Here is a 15,220-nt window from a genome sequence, read left to right as displayed (position 1 = left end):
TTAGGTTGCCATTCATTGTCCTTCTGAGCATGTGTGATGGCTCCCATAGCAACCATCTGAAACTTTTGTTTGGCCACATAATTGTTTGGTTCTTTTGAATCCAGGTAACCCAGAGCCTTGATGTCTTTTCCCTGTTGGGTAACAGAAGAACAACAGCTTTCCTCCTTGACACACTCAGACTTTTCACACAGTCATTCTGTCATTAGAAAAATAAGCGAACACCCATTTTACAGATGAAGAAGCTGAAGCAGATGGGATTAATGCTTTGGTGGAAGCTGTACAGCAATCCAGGACCAGAGCTTGCATCTTCACATGCTCCAAATTTGCCCTTTCTCATCTGTGGGTGCTCAGCCCTCCAGCTTTGTACTGCTAACTTCTGTATGTGTGCTGCAGTTGCAGCTGAGCACCCAGGGGTGACCTGAATCCGCAGCTTGCTTTGCACCTTTACGTGACTGAAGTAGCACAACCCTTGTCCCCGACCCCGTCCCTCTGTACGACGTGGCCTCATTTCTCAAGTGCACAGTGGTTATGAAGAGGAAACAGAATAACCCCGTTGTTTCCTTGCCTTCAAGGAAACATTTTCTTGATTTAATGCTGATGTTGTCGTGGATTTCTTGTATTAGTTAACAATTGCAAGGGGCTGATGGCTGCCCAGTGTGGAACATTTATTATTTCATGCCAACTGAGACAGCTTCTCCCAGCTTGAGACTGCAAACAGGACAGGTAGGTCTCATGCTATTGCCAGGCAATGTGTTATTGCCCTGTATTGCAGCACCATGGAAAAATAGAACTTGTAAAGACATTTAAAATAAGGAAGAACGATCACCCAGTGTAAGAGATGGATCCAGCATTAATTATATTGAATTGATGTGTCAGGTCATCTCGGAGGTGCCATCAGTACTGGAGCTGAAGTGTATGCTGTGTGGCATAACCACTTGCTCCAATGGGACATGTGCCTTGGAAGTGTTCTGTGCCTTTTTCTAAATGAAAGGAAGAAAACTCATGCAATTGATGTCAGGAAGCTTCAGAACATTGCAAGGGATAGGCAGACCCTGTTTGACCTCCTGGGTGAATCAAAGCCAGAGCTGATGCTGAATGGAGTGGGAGAATTCCAGTCTTGGTGAGCTTGGGATAGCTGTCTTTACCTGCTAATGGGGAAATGAACTCATGAACCATAGGAAACTTCAGCCTGCAGCCCTCAGGATGACCTGTAAAGTCATAGAAATTCAGCCGAAGGAAAAAGCAGGGGATTTACAGCTGGGAAATAAGCCTCGAATGGATGCAGGTAGCAGTTAATTGTCCACTTGGGATTTAAAAAAAATAAATAAATCCTGCTCCAAACACAGAGTGGAAAAATTGTGGATAATGCCAATATTATCCTGAATTAGACTGAAGGTTTTTGTTTCTGTGATAAATCTTTGCATTTGATGTGCAGTGTTGAGGGGATGGGGTGCTCGGAGGCTGGGGGAAAGGATAGGAAGAAAGGGCTTTGAGTCTTTCAGTGCATTCAGCAGGCATTGCATGTAGCTCCCATCTCTGTTGCAGCAACGTGAGCAGCCCATGGATCCCTGCAGCTGCTGGGGGGGGCTTGGGAGTGCCTGCATTGCAGTGCACTGGGGGGGCTGCAGCCGGGGGCTGTGCAGGGGGCTGCAGGGCTCTGTGCAAAGCCCAGCTGAGGGAAAATGTGGTGCTTCTGTGGTCCTGAGCGTGGCTGGGGGACGTGCTGCAAAAACACAGATGTGCTGGCCTCTAGGAGAAGAAACAAAGGGGAGAAATGGTGGAAAATGGAAAAGGAAGAAGAAGAAAAGATGTCCCGATGCCTGAGAAATAATAATAATGAATGCACGCGTATATGGAGACAGCAGAGTTCCACTGGATTCCAAAGGCTCTGTTCTGCTCTTCTGCATCTACTTTTACAACACTTTCACCCCTAACTGCAGCCCCTTTGGTGCCCTGGTGCACAAACTGTGCCTAAAAGCACTGAGCCCATCAGGAACCCCCCACCTTCCTGCCTATTTGGCTGAGAATGCGGCAGGGTTTGGGCTCCGGCTGGGAGCTCCATCCTCCTCATTAGCAGAGCTCAGATCCTCTCCATCCATTTCATTAAAATACATATATATGAAACGAATGGAATGAGATGAAACGAAAGGAAATGAGAAAAGATGCAAGTAATAAAGATAACAAAGAGAATTAAAAAAAGAAAGAAATTGCTCGGTTTTGCTTTCAACGGATAAAAGGGAAGCAGAGCAGCAGACAAGAAAGGCAGGCAGGGGAGAAGGCCATCTTTTGCCGGAGCTGGGTGTGTCTGCCCCCCACCCACCCACATCGCCCCCCCTCCCCATCACCCCCCTCCTCCCGGCTCCGCAGTTCTGGCAGCGGGCGGACGGGGAGGGACCGCCGTCAAAGCCGCCCGGAGGAGCCGGAGCCGCTCATTGCCGCCGCCGCGGACCCGCCCGTCCCTCCGCTCCATCCCCGCTCTGCGGGCGCTCCGCTCCGACCTCGCCTCCCCGCACCCGGCAGCATGGCCAGCACCGTCTCAGGTAGGGCTGCTCGTTACCCTTCTTCTCTTTATATACATATATACGTATATATATGGAGGTTTTTGGATTATTGATTGTTTTTTTTTTCCCTTCGCCTGTGCTGCTTTGGATGCATTGTTCCCCACCGCCCAGCACACACCCCCTGGTGCGAGGCAGTGGGTGCTCCTTGGATTTTAATAGCGATCCACCCGTGATAAATGTGCCTATTTATGCTATGGCTGCTGCTATGTTGCACCATCCGACGGCGCTGCTTGCCAATTCACAGCTATTTCTGCAGTGTGATGCAGCTTTCTTTTTATTCCCTTTAATAAACGTGCATGGGGTGTAGCTGGATGCAGAGAAATGCCAAATGGCGTTTCCCTACAATTCGGTTGTGTGAAGATTGGTTAAATGGATATTGGTTAAATGGATATTGGAAAGAAAGATGTGGAGAATTAAAAATCCCTTTAAAAAAAGAAATGCCTAAACCCAACCTGGGTGCGCTGCTGTGCGATCTCCCAGCTCCCCACCCTGTGTTTCTTTCATCAGGAGATGCTCCAGGGGAGCGGTCCTCTGATGGCGCTGGTGAAGCAGTGCTGCAGGGCAGCCCCCCTCCCTCCCTCCCTCCTCCTGCAGCAGCGCTGGGGCTCTGGGTGGGCTCTGCTCCCCCTAAAAATGATCCTCGTCCCTTTGAGCCGGAGAGCAGGAATTGAAATGGCTGGAGGTTGGGCAGAGGAGAAAATCCTGCATTGATACAGCGGACAGTGGGTGTGTTCAGAGGGTCTTTCTCTTTTCCCTTAAAAAAAAAATACATAGAAGTTTCTGGAGAAAACACAGTGCATAAAGAGGGGCTTGGGTGGGTGAAGCTGAACCATGCAGGGCTGGGGTGTGGGACTGAATAGGAAGGGAAGACAAAAAGGAAATGTGGGGAGTGCTTTGTGCCCCCTCTGTGGCAGAGAAGCAGGCAGAAGGCAGCAGGCAGCACCCCTGCCTCTTCCCCTGCCCTTTGCTGGGTCCTTCTAAGCATTCTCTGTTCTTTTCTCCTTTTAAAAGGGATGGAAAGATGGGAGGTTTTGTGGAGTGGGTGAGGTGCGGTGGGCTTTGCATGCAGCTGTATGTGGGGAAGCAGCACGTCAAAAGGTGTCCGAGTGGTCGGAAATCTTCAGCCATTCCATGCATTCGTGCAAGTGCTCCTGTGTCAGGGCGTGCTGGGAGGTGCCCCCCAGCTGTTCCCACCCTATGATGGGGCTGGGGATGTTTGCAGCTGGGAAGAGGACATGGAGCCACTTAGGGGGACACAGCAGACTGCTTGGCCATGACACCAAGGGCGCAGCAAACTCAGCACAGGGAAGGTGCTGGATGCATCCCCCATTTGGTGCATTCTTGCTTTCCCAGCCCCATGCCCGTGCCACATTTCACCTGCTGGAAGATGCAGCTTTACTGCCAGGGCAGACTTTGGATTGTGCAGAAGTGTGTGCTTCACAAAACCGTGCTTTTTGTAGCTCTCTGCAAGCACAGAAGTGATGTCAGGGGGTTGAAAGGCAGGGCTGTGGCAGGAGGAGAGCATGGCTGAGCCTCGCCCAGCATTGCAGTGAGCAGCTTCCCACCAGCTGCTGTCTCCATAGCAGGAACAGCCTGGAAAAGTGGAGAAAAAAAGGCAAGCTGTTCCTTAAAATAAGGGGAAAAAAAATCTTGTTTTCTCTCTTCATTATCCCCAGCCAAAGCTAATCCACGCTGCAGGGAGAGCAGCTGCAATTGTCTGCAGCTGGTGCCCAGGGGCTGATTCCCCCTTGGGAAGATTTTCTTGGGTTTGTTCAAACAAATTGCTGGAATGATAAGAAACAGGGCTCGCTTCCCCCCAGCCCAGCACTCAGCACTGCTTTCCACCTTCATTTTTTGCTGGCCAGGATTGTGCCTGCTAGTGCAGAAGCTGAGGGAGCAGCAGCACATGCTCAGTGCAGGTTCAGCTGCAGTGCTGCAGGGCCGGAGCCCCACACACCCTCCTGCAGCAGCTGGACAAAGCTTCATGCTTCCTGCAGCTCCTCATGGGATCCTGTGGGGCTCTACAAGGCTGGAGTGGTTCCCATCGTGCGTAGGTGTCTGGGCTGAGCAGAAGCTGGAAGCACCAGCTCCCTACATAGAGATTATGAAATGATGCAGTAAGGTGGGAGCCCCACGGGCTTTTCTTGGATGCTGGTGTCTGAGAAGGAGGAGCCGAGAGGAGCTGCTGCTTGGCATTCATGGATCCTGGAGTTTTCCCATCTCCACTGAAACGTCAGAGTTCTATGGCCTGACATGGGCATGGGTTGCCCTCTTACTCCCTGTTCTGAATGGTGTTGATGGACACCAATCAGCATTGCTCCATACCTTCATTTCTACTACTGGTGACATTCAGGGCTCTTTCTGCCACGCCTCTCCATCACAGCGCTCTCAACAAATCCCTATCTATTTTCTCTCTCCATTGTTGATTGAGTGCATATGGTCTGTCTTAGATATTTATGGTACTTTTATTGGGACTTCAGTTTTGCAAGCCAAGAGAACCTCTTGCAGGCATTTCTTTTTGATTAATTTTTTTTAAATGTTGTCTCCAAGCAGAGGATCTGAATCTTTAAGTAATACATTTTCTTTCTAAAATATCTTCACTGGTGGCACCATGTTGGTTGCCCTCAGATATCTCAAAATTCTCCTATGCAGAAGGGACCTGAACTGCTGCTCATATCATCAGCTGTGATTTAGAAATACAAAAGAGTTAGAGAGCAACCAAGGTCCATGTGAGTGCACTGTAGCACTTTGCACATCCCAGCTGGTGAAGAGCGGCTCAGGATGTTTTCTAACAGCCCTTTTATTCTTTTGAAGTACCTCAACATGTTTAGTGCCATACTGCAGAATCTTGTGTTCTCTGGAAGTGTTTATACAAATAATATCTCTGTACAAGGTGCCAGTACAATAATCCCCAGTTAAGGTAAAGGAAACCAGAATCCAAAGGGACCAAACAGCTGCCTGTGGCTCAGCGTGACATGGAGCTCCTCACTTTGTCCCATGAACAGCTCATCCTATTCCAAGCTATTTGAAAGCAGCTTTTCTTTGTTTTATCCAACCATGACTACATTTGCCCCAAACCTGCACTCTGGGACAGCTGCCTCCATTTTGGCTCCTTCAACTGCTTTAGCAAGCAACCCAGTCCATGCTTTTCTACTTCCTGGTGACCATTCACTAACACACTCAGGCTCCTGGCTCTCTGCTGCCCTACTCAGACCCTTCTCCCTTGCTCAGCCAGGAGAAGGGGAAATCTCCCTGATTATTTTCCTGCAAAACACTCCACGTGTTCAGCATTGGAGAGTGAGTGATTTGCTCATCTATTGGCTGTGCGTAATGCGGGTTGATGTTGCGTACAATAGTTGCAAATGAAACCTGGGAGGGAATGAGGCAGGTAATAGGAAACCACTTCTGGGGATGGCTCAGCAGATGTCCGACAGCAGGCAGATGATCTTCATGTCTGTCCTCATGAGCGATTCCACCTGCACCCACTGCACCTTTTGGGTCTCTATAGAAATGGAGATGCATCAGTCTCGTTCCTCAGGATCCCACTGCTTTCACTGGTTGCCCTTCCTCTTTTGGCTGTGTGAGCTCTCGTGCTGCTCTGGTTTGGGATATGGTGGAGCAAGAAGAAGGAAGTGAGTTGGACTGAGGCAAAGGCCTTGCCGTCAGCTTGATGGCAGTGAGAGTATCTCCATCCTGTTGTATTCTCAAAGCTTATCAAAGGTTGTGGTTGCTTTTGTTGTGCATGTGGCATAGCATTCTTTATTCTGAAAGACCCGGATCACTGATTTTTCTTTGCCTTCTGTTCGTATTTTGGCTACTTTTACAATTGGACCATTCTCTTCTTACTGCAGTACAATATTCTTCACAGACACAGTTTTTTACTTTTCCAAAGTTATATTTGCAAAACAAGTAATTTTCTTCTAATAACCTTCTTTTGACCTTACTACCAAATATGGCACATTCAATCTCATCCATTTTAATTCTCCGAATTCACACAAATATTCTTAATGTGCCTCTGGTTCATTATGACTTACACTGTACTGATGTTGTGCCTTACCAGCCCTGTTCTATTTTGCTGGACATCATTAAACATCTAACAAAAGGCAGGCTAATCAGACAGCTTTCAGCTTCCTTTCATCTGGTCAAGAAGTGAAGAACCAGAATTTTTGAACAATATTGTGTTGGAAATGGGAACCCCATGGTCCGAGCACATCACCAGTGGGAGACGGTTCATGTTGCTCATGCCCTGTGCCCATCCCCAGCCACTTCTCTGTTTCCTGCTCCACAGCCACTCGGGGAGTAACTGGATGGTGTCCCTGGGGCTTAACTTGAAAATAAACACTTCACATGAACAGATGCTGTGTGTAGCGCTGGCGGGAAGCAGCTGGAATATGAGGATGCATTATGTACTGCACAGCACTAGAGGGAGCACAGGAAATGGGTCACTGGAGAGGAAGGAAGCTGAGAGCATGTTCATTTCTTGACAGGTTGGTAGAGGCTTTGGAATCTGCCTTGCTCTCCTTGCGACAGGGAGGAAGTAGTCTGACTCGTGCAATATAGACAGTGCAGGGAAAAGTTGGATGAAACGTTTTAATTAAGATTAATTCTTGAATGTTGTGTGCAGTGGCATTGAAATAGAGCAGAATCAGATGGTGCTTGTTACTGGGCATAAATATTCAGAAGTATTGCTCCTTTTTAGATAGTATTGTCATTTAATGGCTACCTGGGGTCTCATGAAAAAAAAAATAAAGTTTACTCCACCTTACAGGATGCTTAAATAACAAGTCCAGCTTTTCCAGTCTAAATGTTATTGAAATATGTAAATCTGTGCACTGGAAGGCACATGATCTTTCCTGGCAGCAGCTCATTGCATGTAATTCTCTGGCCAACCAGCTGTCTTGTCTTGCTTCAGGAATGATTCCCCCTGACACAAGTATGTCCTCAGAACTTTACATCTATTGGTAAATATGAGTGCAGGCACTCCTGAGGTAAGTTGATGCGTGCAAGGTTTCCAGTAGTGGTCTTTTGCCCTGGGAGCTTTAAGCATTCTCTTTTTGATGCAACTGAAATTGAAAGTCTTGCTTCAGGAGACCTTGGATTTAATCTCCTTTGACACAGTTTCTTAAACAGTCACTCAGTGGTTATGTTCCCTACTTTTATTTGAAGTGTTATAAATCTTCCCCAGCTGAGCAAAATGGAGCACTCTCAAGGGATCATTCAAAAATATATTGGAAAAAAAACCCTGACACTGAGTTTGAGATCATTTCCAGAGGAATGATTGCCTTGGTGGCCTGACATTGTGAGTCTGTACAAATGCCCTGAGTGACAGCTGTGACTGCTCCCCTGGCTGCAGTATCTGTTTGTAAATGTTCGGTTTGGTTTTGATTAATTGCAGTCACGTTTATGTGTGAGCAATTGTGAAAGAAATTTAATGGTCCAGCCTGGTAAGTTTCAATCTACACCAATAAATAATTAAATGCCAAGATAGAAAAATAACTTGCCCTCGGAGACCTTAGACTATCTTCTGTTCTGAGAGGGTTGGACAACCCTCAAGATAAAGAGGTGAGTAGCAGTGAACAGATTGATGTCCAAACCCTACGTCAGCAAAATCCCCACCTGAATTCAGCTTCCCATCTCATTTACAATGCCAAATCAAGCCGAACTGCATAGAACCAGGATCTCCCTCTGCTCACTGAATTTATTTTCTTAGCTTAGCCTACTGACAGCGTGTTGGACACATGTAACACCTATTTTCTAAAAACGACCTGGGGATGAGGTCATTGCGATGGTTCTCCCATGGGTCTGTATTTCCCCTTTTTCGCGTAGAACTCCCGGCCTTGGCGCTGCCCGGGGTGGTGCTGAAGGGACAGCTCCGCGCGGGGGATCGCGGGGATGGGGGCGGTGGTGCTGAAGGGACAGCTCCGCGCGGGCCGTGTTCTGTCCGGGGCTGGGCCGGGGGGATTCCCGCCCCACTGCCGCCTTTCCCGTTGTTTTTCCCCGGACCAAACTGTGCGGTTGCCGTGGATTTGCCTGGTAGCGAGGGCTGCCCTAATGGTGGGGCTTTTTGTCTCTTTGCCCCGCAGCACGCCGGTCTCTGGGGCTGGCAGCTCTCAGCCTTTCTCCTTCGGCCCTTGTGCCCGCACGCTGCTAATTGCATCTGACGGCTGGCGCCGGGGTGCAGCTGCTGGCTCCAGCTCCGGGAGAAGGACGCAGACCACTTCCAGGGCTCATTAAAGAGCTGCCACAGCTCAGTGGAGCGATGTCCTTTTGTCCTCTTCTCTCCTCTTCATTTTAATTGACAGAGAGGGACGGTCAGTTTGTGCTACAGAAGGGAAGCAGGACAGGGAAGATCCCAGTGGAATGAAGGCAGCTGCTAAGAAGTGAAATCACTACAATAGGTCTCCTGAAACGCAGGGCTGCAGCAGACGCTCATCTACACAGAGAACCACAAAATCAGAACTGGGGAGCTACTGAAGTTCAAGTAATGACGTATAAAGCATTGTGCTTTATAATAAGTGCTAGGAGTTAAACTGGTGGGTCAGCAATGTGGCGTATCTGCTTAATATCTTGGTTTCACACAGGATGAGGCATAATGGTAAAGCAAGGATCTTAGTGCCCTCTGTTTAGTGATAACGTCTCTCATTGGGTCCAGAGAGCCTCCTCTGGGCTCTTGGCAGCACATTATGAGATATAGTAGCTTAACTGATGCGTGCCACTCTTCTAGCACAATGCTGCTTTCCAAAGTCTTTTTCATTAAGAACAAAATCAAAGATATCCTGCTTGGATTGCTGATGTAAACTATTCATATCCGGCATGCATTTAATAGAAGAACCAAACAGGGCATTAAAATCAGCGTGTGGCATGAACTGGGAAAAGTTCAATACAGATCCCTGCTACAGAGCTGAAGGGAATGTTGGTTAGCCAAAGGAGCGTGTTAAATAGGATGATGTTTTGTAGTTGGGAGGACAAATAAGTGCTGATGTGAAGTATGCTAATAGACCCACTTTTTTCCCCACCTGAATAGCTAAGGGAAAGCAGAGGAGAAGCTGTGTGCACTGCTGTTGTTAGGGCAGCAGCACGTGCACTTGTGAGGGTGCAGTGGTGCATCCTCCAGCTGAGCAAACGTGAGGGGTCATAGTGACAGAACTTGAAGGGATCGTGCATTTCCCCATCCTTTGAAGAATGCCATGGGGACAACATTTGCTGTGATTGCAGTCCGTTATCAACCTCTGTCTACATGAACCCACCTGTGCCATCCCCTGCCTGCTCCTGCGGTGAAGGAGGGACACTGGAAAGTTGGAAATTCTCCACACAACTGATTGCAGCTTTTCTCTTGACCCTGATGTCAGTAAGTTGCTGAGGGTTGAGAAATTTTGCAAGCTGTCAGTGGGCTTCTGAGTCTGGAACTGTGATGGAGAAAGTGTTTGGGCAGCCATCACTTTGTAGTTCACTACAAGGGCAGAAGCGTGTCTACTCCTAAAGGGAAAATTTTCTTACACCTCTGCAGATGGTAAAATCCTAATGTGTATCTTCCTATGACATTCGCTACACTGGCTGATAATTTAGTTTTCTCTGGTACTCCTTGGGGACACTTGGAAAACCCATAACTGCCTGGAAATCTTCCACAGAAGCTGGCAGCTGTGAATGGTTTTCCCTGGGCCTACTTGCTTCATTTCTCCATGAAAAGGAGCTGCTATTGCCATCAGACTCATCATTGCTGTTTTCTCTTTTTCAGCCTACAAGGAGAAAATGAAGGAGCTATCTCTGCTCTCCCTCATCTGCTCCTGTTTCCACACCCAGCCACATCCCAACACCATCTACCAGTATGGAGGTATGTAACTTGCTCCAACAGAAGCTGCAGAGCCGTTGACAAATGCTGTGGCTGACACTTTGCTCCCAATGTGGGCACTCTCATCCTGGGGCAGAAATCCCCATCTCAGCCCAGGGTCCTTCTGCTAAGCCTCCTTCTCCAGTTTATTCTGCATAGACGTGACTCACATTTTCCCTGAAGGATCTGATCCCAGAGGCTGTCTAGTTCCTACTGGAGTGACATGCACTTTGTTAACAGCAGTATGGACTTTCTGTAATTGTGCTGTAACTTAAATGAATTGAGTTGACTTAGAGGGGATGAAGCTGATGACTAATCAAGAAATTCTGGAAGTAGAACAAAATTATCCAGGTCAAGACATGGAACTAATGTGATTGCTCCTGTCTGGAGAGCTCAGTGGTGCCCTCAGGTGAAGGCTCTCCTGAGTGTCACAGGTACACAGAGCTCGTTTGTTTTTTTCCCCCCTAGATATGGAGGTGAAGCAGCTGGATAAGAGGGCATCGGGCCAGAGCTTCGAGGTGATCCTGAAGTCTCCTTCAGATTTGTCTCCTGAGAGCCCCATCCTTTCCTCTCCCCCCAAGAAGAAGGACCTGTCCCTGGAGGAGCTGCAGAGGAGGCTGGAGGCTGCAGAGGAGAGGAGGAAGGTAACGCGATGTCCTGAAGCAGCAGTGGTAGTGGTACATTGCCCCAAACCCTAAAAAAATGGCTGATCAGGAGCAATCTAAAATCAAAAGTGACTGCTGATGGTGTTCTTAGGTATTATTGAGCTATAGTCAGGTGAGACATGGAGAGGATGCAGTTCTGCAACCTGGTTTAGGCAGGAAATTGGATGTGGTGGCCATAATTGTCCTCTGTTCCTAGAACTGCACAGCTGTATGGAGCCCTGTCTGATCCCACGTGCATGGCCATGCCATGGGGAGTTCTTAGCAGCTGATGCGGATGTGACAGCTGGTCACAAAGCCAGATCAGCCTCAAGCCTTGCTGTTATAACAGCTGCCTGTGCTATTTCCCACATCACTGTGAACGCCTTCTGGAGGGAGGAGGTCAGCAAAGCTCTGTGGGGTCCGGAGCAAGGCTGAGGGATGCTATCCCATTGCCTCACCAGACCCAGGAGGCACAAGTGCTGAAGCAGCTGGCGGAGAAACGGGAGCACGAGCGGGAGGTGCTGCACAAGGCACTGGAGGAGAACAACAATTTCAGCCGCCTGGCTGAGGAGAAGCTCAACTACAAGATGGAGCTGAGCCGGGAGATCCGCGAGGCGCACCTGGCTGCCCTGAGGGAGCGGCTGCGTGAGAAGGTGAGTGTGTGGGGTGCTGGGGGGTCTGGGGAGGTCATGGGGTCGTAGGGTCATAGATATCGTGAGTAGGAGGGAACCCAAAGGGGTCGTGGAGTCCTGCTTATGGTTTCACTCAGGACCTCCCAACATTGCAACCGTGTTTCTGAGGCATTCTGATGGCCGTGTTGTCCAAGCGCTTCTTGAACTTGTGTCGTGTGCAAAGTGGTGGATGCCCCATCCCTGGAAATGTTCATGAAGTTCAGGCTGGCTGGGGCTCCAAGTGTCTGTTTGAGCTGTGGGCGTCCCTGCCCATTGCAGGGGAGGTGGGCTAGATGGCCATTAAGTGTCCCTTCCAACTCAAATGATTCTATGACCACTGCCCTGGGAAACCTGTTCTGTGCCCAGCTCCCCTCTGCTGAAGAACCCTTTCCTAACACCCAGCCTGACCTTCCCCTGGCACAGCTCCATGCCATTCCCTCATCTGCAGGGCTGCAGCAGGTTGGTATTGCTCCACTTCTGCCCTGCAATGCTTTGCTTCTTGCAGGCGTATCCCCCTGTCCTCAGGGTACAAATCATGTATGCGGGACAGGAGGAAAACAGAGCAGGCAGGAGCAGACACTGTTAGCCTGTAGCTCTCATTGCTCACCCACAGCCCTCGGCTTGCCTTTAGGACTGACCACCTCGTGTCCTCTCTCCTGTTTTTGCAGGAGCTGCACGCAGCTGAAGTCCGCAGGAACAAGGAACAGCGGGAGGAGATCTCTGGATAAAGGGCTTTTCTACACATCTAGCACCTGATTCCTGTCAACAATCCGACCGACCGACACGTTTTATTTTGTTTGTCTAGATGCAGCGTTTGGTTCTCCATCCCTCCCCCCCCACCCCCTGGTGTTTGTCCCCCCAGCAACACGCTTCTCTGTCTGCATCCTTAATCGTTCGGTGCTTGTGGGGAGTCACAGGTCGTAGAGACCTCTCAGCAGAATAGCAGCTAGTTCACCTGAAATAGAGATCAGTCAATCAAACAGCTTCTTTGGAGGGTTTGTCCTTTTTTCTTTTTTTTTTAAAAAAATATTTCTTAAATTCATGTAAAAATTGAGATATTAATAAATTCAACCAGCAGTGTCACAGAGATACAGAACTCTTATCCGGGGGCTTTTACCACTCTTGGTGTTTGCTCTGAGCTAAGTATCAGGATAACAAGGAGTGATCGCTTCTGTACGTAAGCAGAGCAATGAGCAGAATGTCAGTGAGTGCCAGGCTGGCTGCACGGTGCTGCCATGTGGCTCCCAGCCATTCCTGCAGCCAGGGTAGGCAGCAACCCAACGTCCTTATCTTGAGTGGATCTTTGTCAGCCGCTGTGAAAATAGGGGAGGGTCTCAGCACAGAGCTTGGTGCCATGTCATATAACGTCCCCAATCCCATCCTTGTCCCCATCCCTCTCCCGGTCTTCATCCATGTCTCCTTGCCCATCTCCATCCCCATCCCCGTCTCTGGTGGCTGCAGGCTGAGCCTCCTGCCCCCATGGGCTCTGTCAACTCGGCTCTGTAGAACCACAGGAGGGCCCTCAGTCTGCAGGCTGCCAGCCCTCCATGGTCACCTTGGAAAGCAGGGACAGGACATGGTTGTGAGGCTGCCTGCTGGCAGGGAGGACGTCGCTCTTCCCAAGGATGGATGTGGCTCAGTGGATGCTGAGGACAGGGAGATCCTGAGCAGCACTTTGGGATAAGGACTTACCAGCAGCACTGGATGAGGTGGAGCTGAGCAGGAGCAGTTCTGCAGGAAGGGTGAGGAGGTGTTCCCATGCTCATTTCTTGGCTATCTTTAGCTTTTCAAAGCCTATTTTTAAGCGAGTGTTGTCTCTTGGTAGAGGTAGGGATGAGTGAAGGATATGCAAGTGTGACAGTGGTAGGTGACAGCAGTGTGATGCAGACAGGTGGCTGCCAGCCTGGGGCTTCCTCTGCTGCTATTGCCATGGTCTGGGAGGCAGCTGAAGTCCCAGCACTGCAGGGCTGTGCCCTGGGGACCTTGCACCCGCTCTGCCACTGCCTTGAAAAGCTGAGAGGAAACACTGCATCCAAAACATTGCATGGAATTGGGTCCAACTGTGCAGGGGATGCAGTGCTGAGCAGCCAGCCCAGTCTGTGGTGGGATTTGGGGCAGGAGGTGCTGAGGGTTACCCTGTGCAGTGCTTTGGTGCTGTGCTTCAGGCAGGGCAGCATGCAGGGGGGGGCTGCTGGGGTCCCTTGTGCTGTGTGTGGAGCAGAGGGGGTTACCCCATTCCTGGAGGTGGGATGGAGCCTTGAGCAGCTTGATCTGGTGGAGGTAACCAGCTCACAGCAGGGGGGTGATCTTTAAGGTCCCCTTCAATCCAAGCCATTCCATGACTCCACGATTTGCACCACAGGCTGCGTGCTTCCTTTTCCATCCCTCCCAAAAAGCATTGCTGGCTCAGTTAGGACCTGACGTTTTCTGTCTCAGGTATGCTTTAATTACACACACCAAACAAATGGTTACGACCCAAAAAAAAAAAAAAGAAAAGAAAAGAAAACCCACCCAAAAAGCCAAAGGGCAGCACTGCTGGAGGTCTGACCCTGAGCTCTTTGCTGATCTCCCCACAAGTCCCCGAAGATCCAGGAGCAACCCCTCCACGGCCATAGAGCATTTCTGGGGCAACTCTGCTCCTGCAGGAAGGGCCAACCCTGGTGCTGGGGTACTGCAGAGCACTGGGGGCAGAGAGGGAACTGGAGAGGAACTGAGGGTTGACTTTCTTAGCAGTAGCCAATGATCTGTTTATAGTAGCAGCTGTCTTAGATACGCATCGTTGTAGAGCCAGCATCACTTCATCCATATAGTGACAAGAAATTGAAAAGAGGAAAAAAAACATGTTTAAAAAAAAAAAAAAAAAGAAAACAAACCTAATTTTAAAAAGTAATTTAAGCAAAATGTTTGTGTGTAAGAAAGGGTTGAAACTGTCACATGTCTGTGTCCCACGCTGGTGGGATCTGAGAAGGTATCCGCGAGATGTTGACCCCGTCCTGCTCTCTGTGGTGCTGAGTGTTTGCTTGGTGTGTACTTCTGACCTGGAGCTTGTTGTAAATACTGTTTTTAGTACTATGATTATTACTATGATGATGATTATTCTCTGAAATGTTGTACTGATGAGCAGGAGTCCTAAAGGAGAGAGATGAGCACCTTCCCTCCGGAGCGAGGCTGCGGCGCTCACCCAGGGATGGCACACAGATGTTCGTGCTCCTGTCTGTGATGGTGTGAGGGCTGTGCCCTGAGCCAGGGGCTGAGACTGAGGTGCTGTGGGCTCAGCGGGCTGAAACTGTGCAAGGAAGGGGCTCAGACAGGGGTGAGCCTGGGGAGCATGCTGGTCCCACCCTGTTGGTGCCACGAGGGTGGGGGGATGTGGCTGCAGGATGCGCTGCTGCAGGCTGAGTCGTGCGTCGGTGACTGGCACACACGTGTGGCCAGGTGCTGCCCTGCCATGGGTGGGTGCTCCCAAGTTGGATGCCCCTCACGCCACTGCTACACTGAGCCTTTCTTTGTCTCATC

General features: G+C 49.6%; 1 protein-coding gene across 2 annotated transcripts; it reads left to right on the top strand.

Annotated features, from left to right (window-relative positions):
- Positions 1 to 637: 637 nt before the first annotated feature.
- STMN3 (stathmin 3) lies at positions 638 to 12,523 on the top strand. 2 transcript variants are annotated; one of them, XM_042832541.1, is made up of 5 exons: positions 638 to 723; positions 10,297 to 10,392; positions 10,858 to 11,033; positions 11,495 to 11,686; positions 12,373 to 12,523. In XM_042832541.1, the coding sequence occupies exons 2-5, from the start codon at positions 10,311 to 10,313 to the stop codon at positions 12,430 to 12,432; spliced, it is 510 nt and encodes a 169-aa protein (XP_042688475.1). In that variant the 5' UTR covers positions 638 to 723; positions 10,297 to 10,310; the 3' UTR covers positions 12,433 to 12,523. The 2 variants fall into 2 exon arrangements, with proteins under 2 accessions (XP_042688475.1, XP_042688474.1); XM_042832540.1 differs by lacking the exon at positions 638 to 723 and adding an exon at positions 2,459 to 2,540.
- Positions 12,524 to 15,220: the final 2,697 nt, after the last annotated feature.

Source organism: Centrocercus urophasianus, unplaced genomic scaffold (genome assembly GCF_019232065.1).
Source record: "Centrocercus urophasianus isolate 14NV4802_14NV808 unplaced genomic scaffold, USGS_Curo_1.0 seq_38, whole genome shotgun sequence".
Classification (NCBI taxonomy): domain Eukaryota; kingdom Metazoa; phylum Chordata; class Aves; order Galliformes; family Phasianidae; genus Centrocercus; species Centrocercus urophasianus.
This window is presented reverse-complemented; position numbering and strand designations above follow the sequence as displayed.

Excerpts from the sequence above, each read along its gene's own strand:
- STMN3 (XM_042832540.1), top strand. Across the intron at positions 11,034-11,494 it reads CTGCAGAGGAGAGGAGGAAG|ACCCAGGAGGCACAAGTGCT; the intron begins GTAACGCGATGT and ends TTGCCTCACCAG. Across the intron at positions 11,687-12,372 it reads GGGAGCGGCTGCGTGAGAAG|GAGCTGCACGCAGCTGAAGT; the intron begins GTGAGTGTGTGG and ends CTGTTTTTGCAG.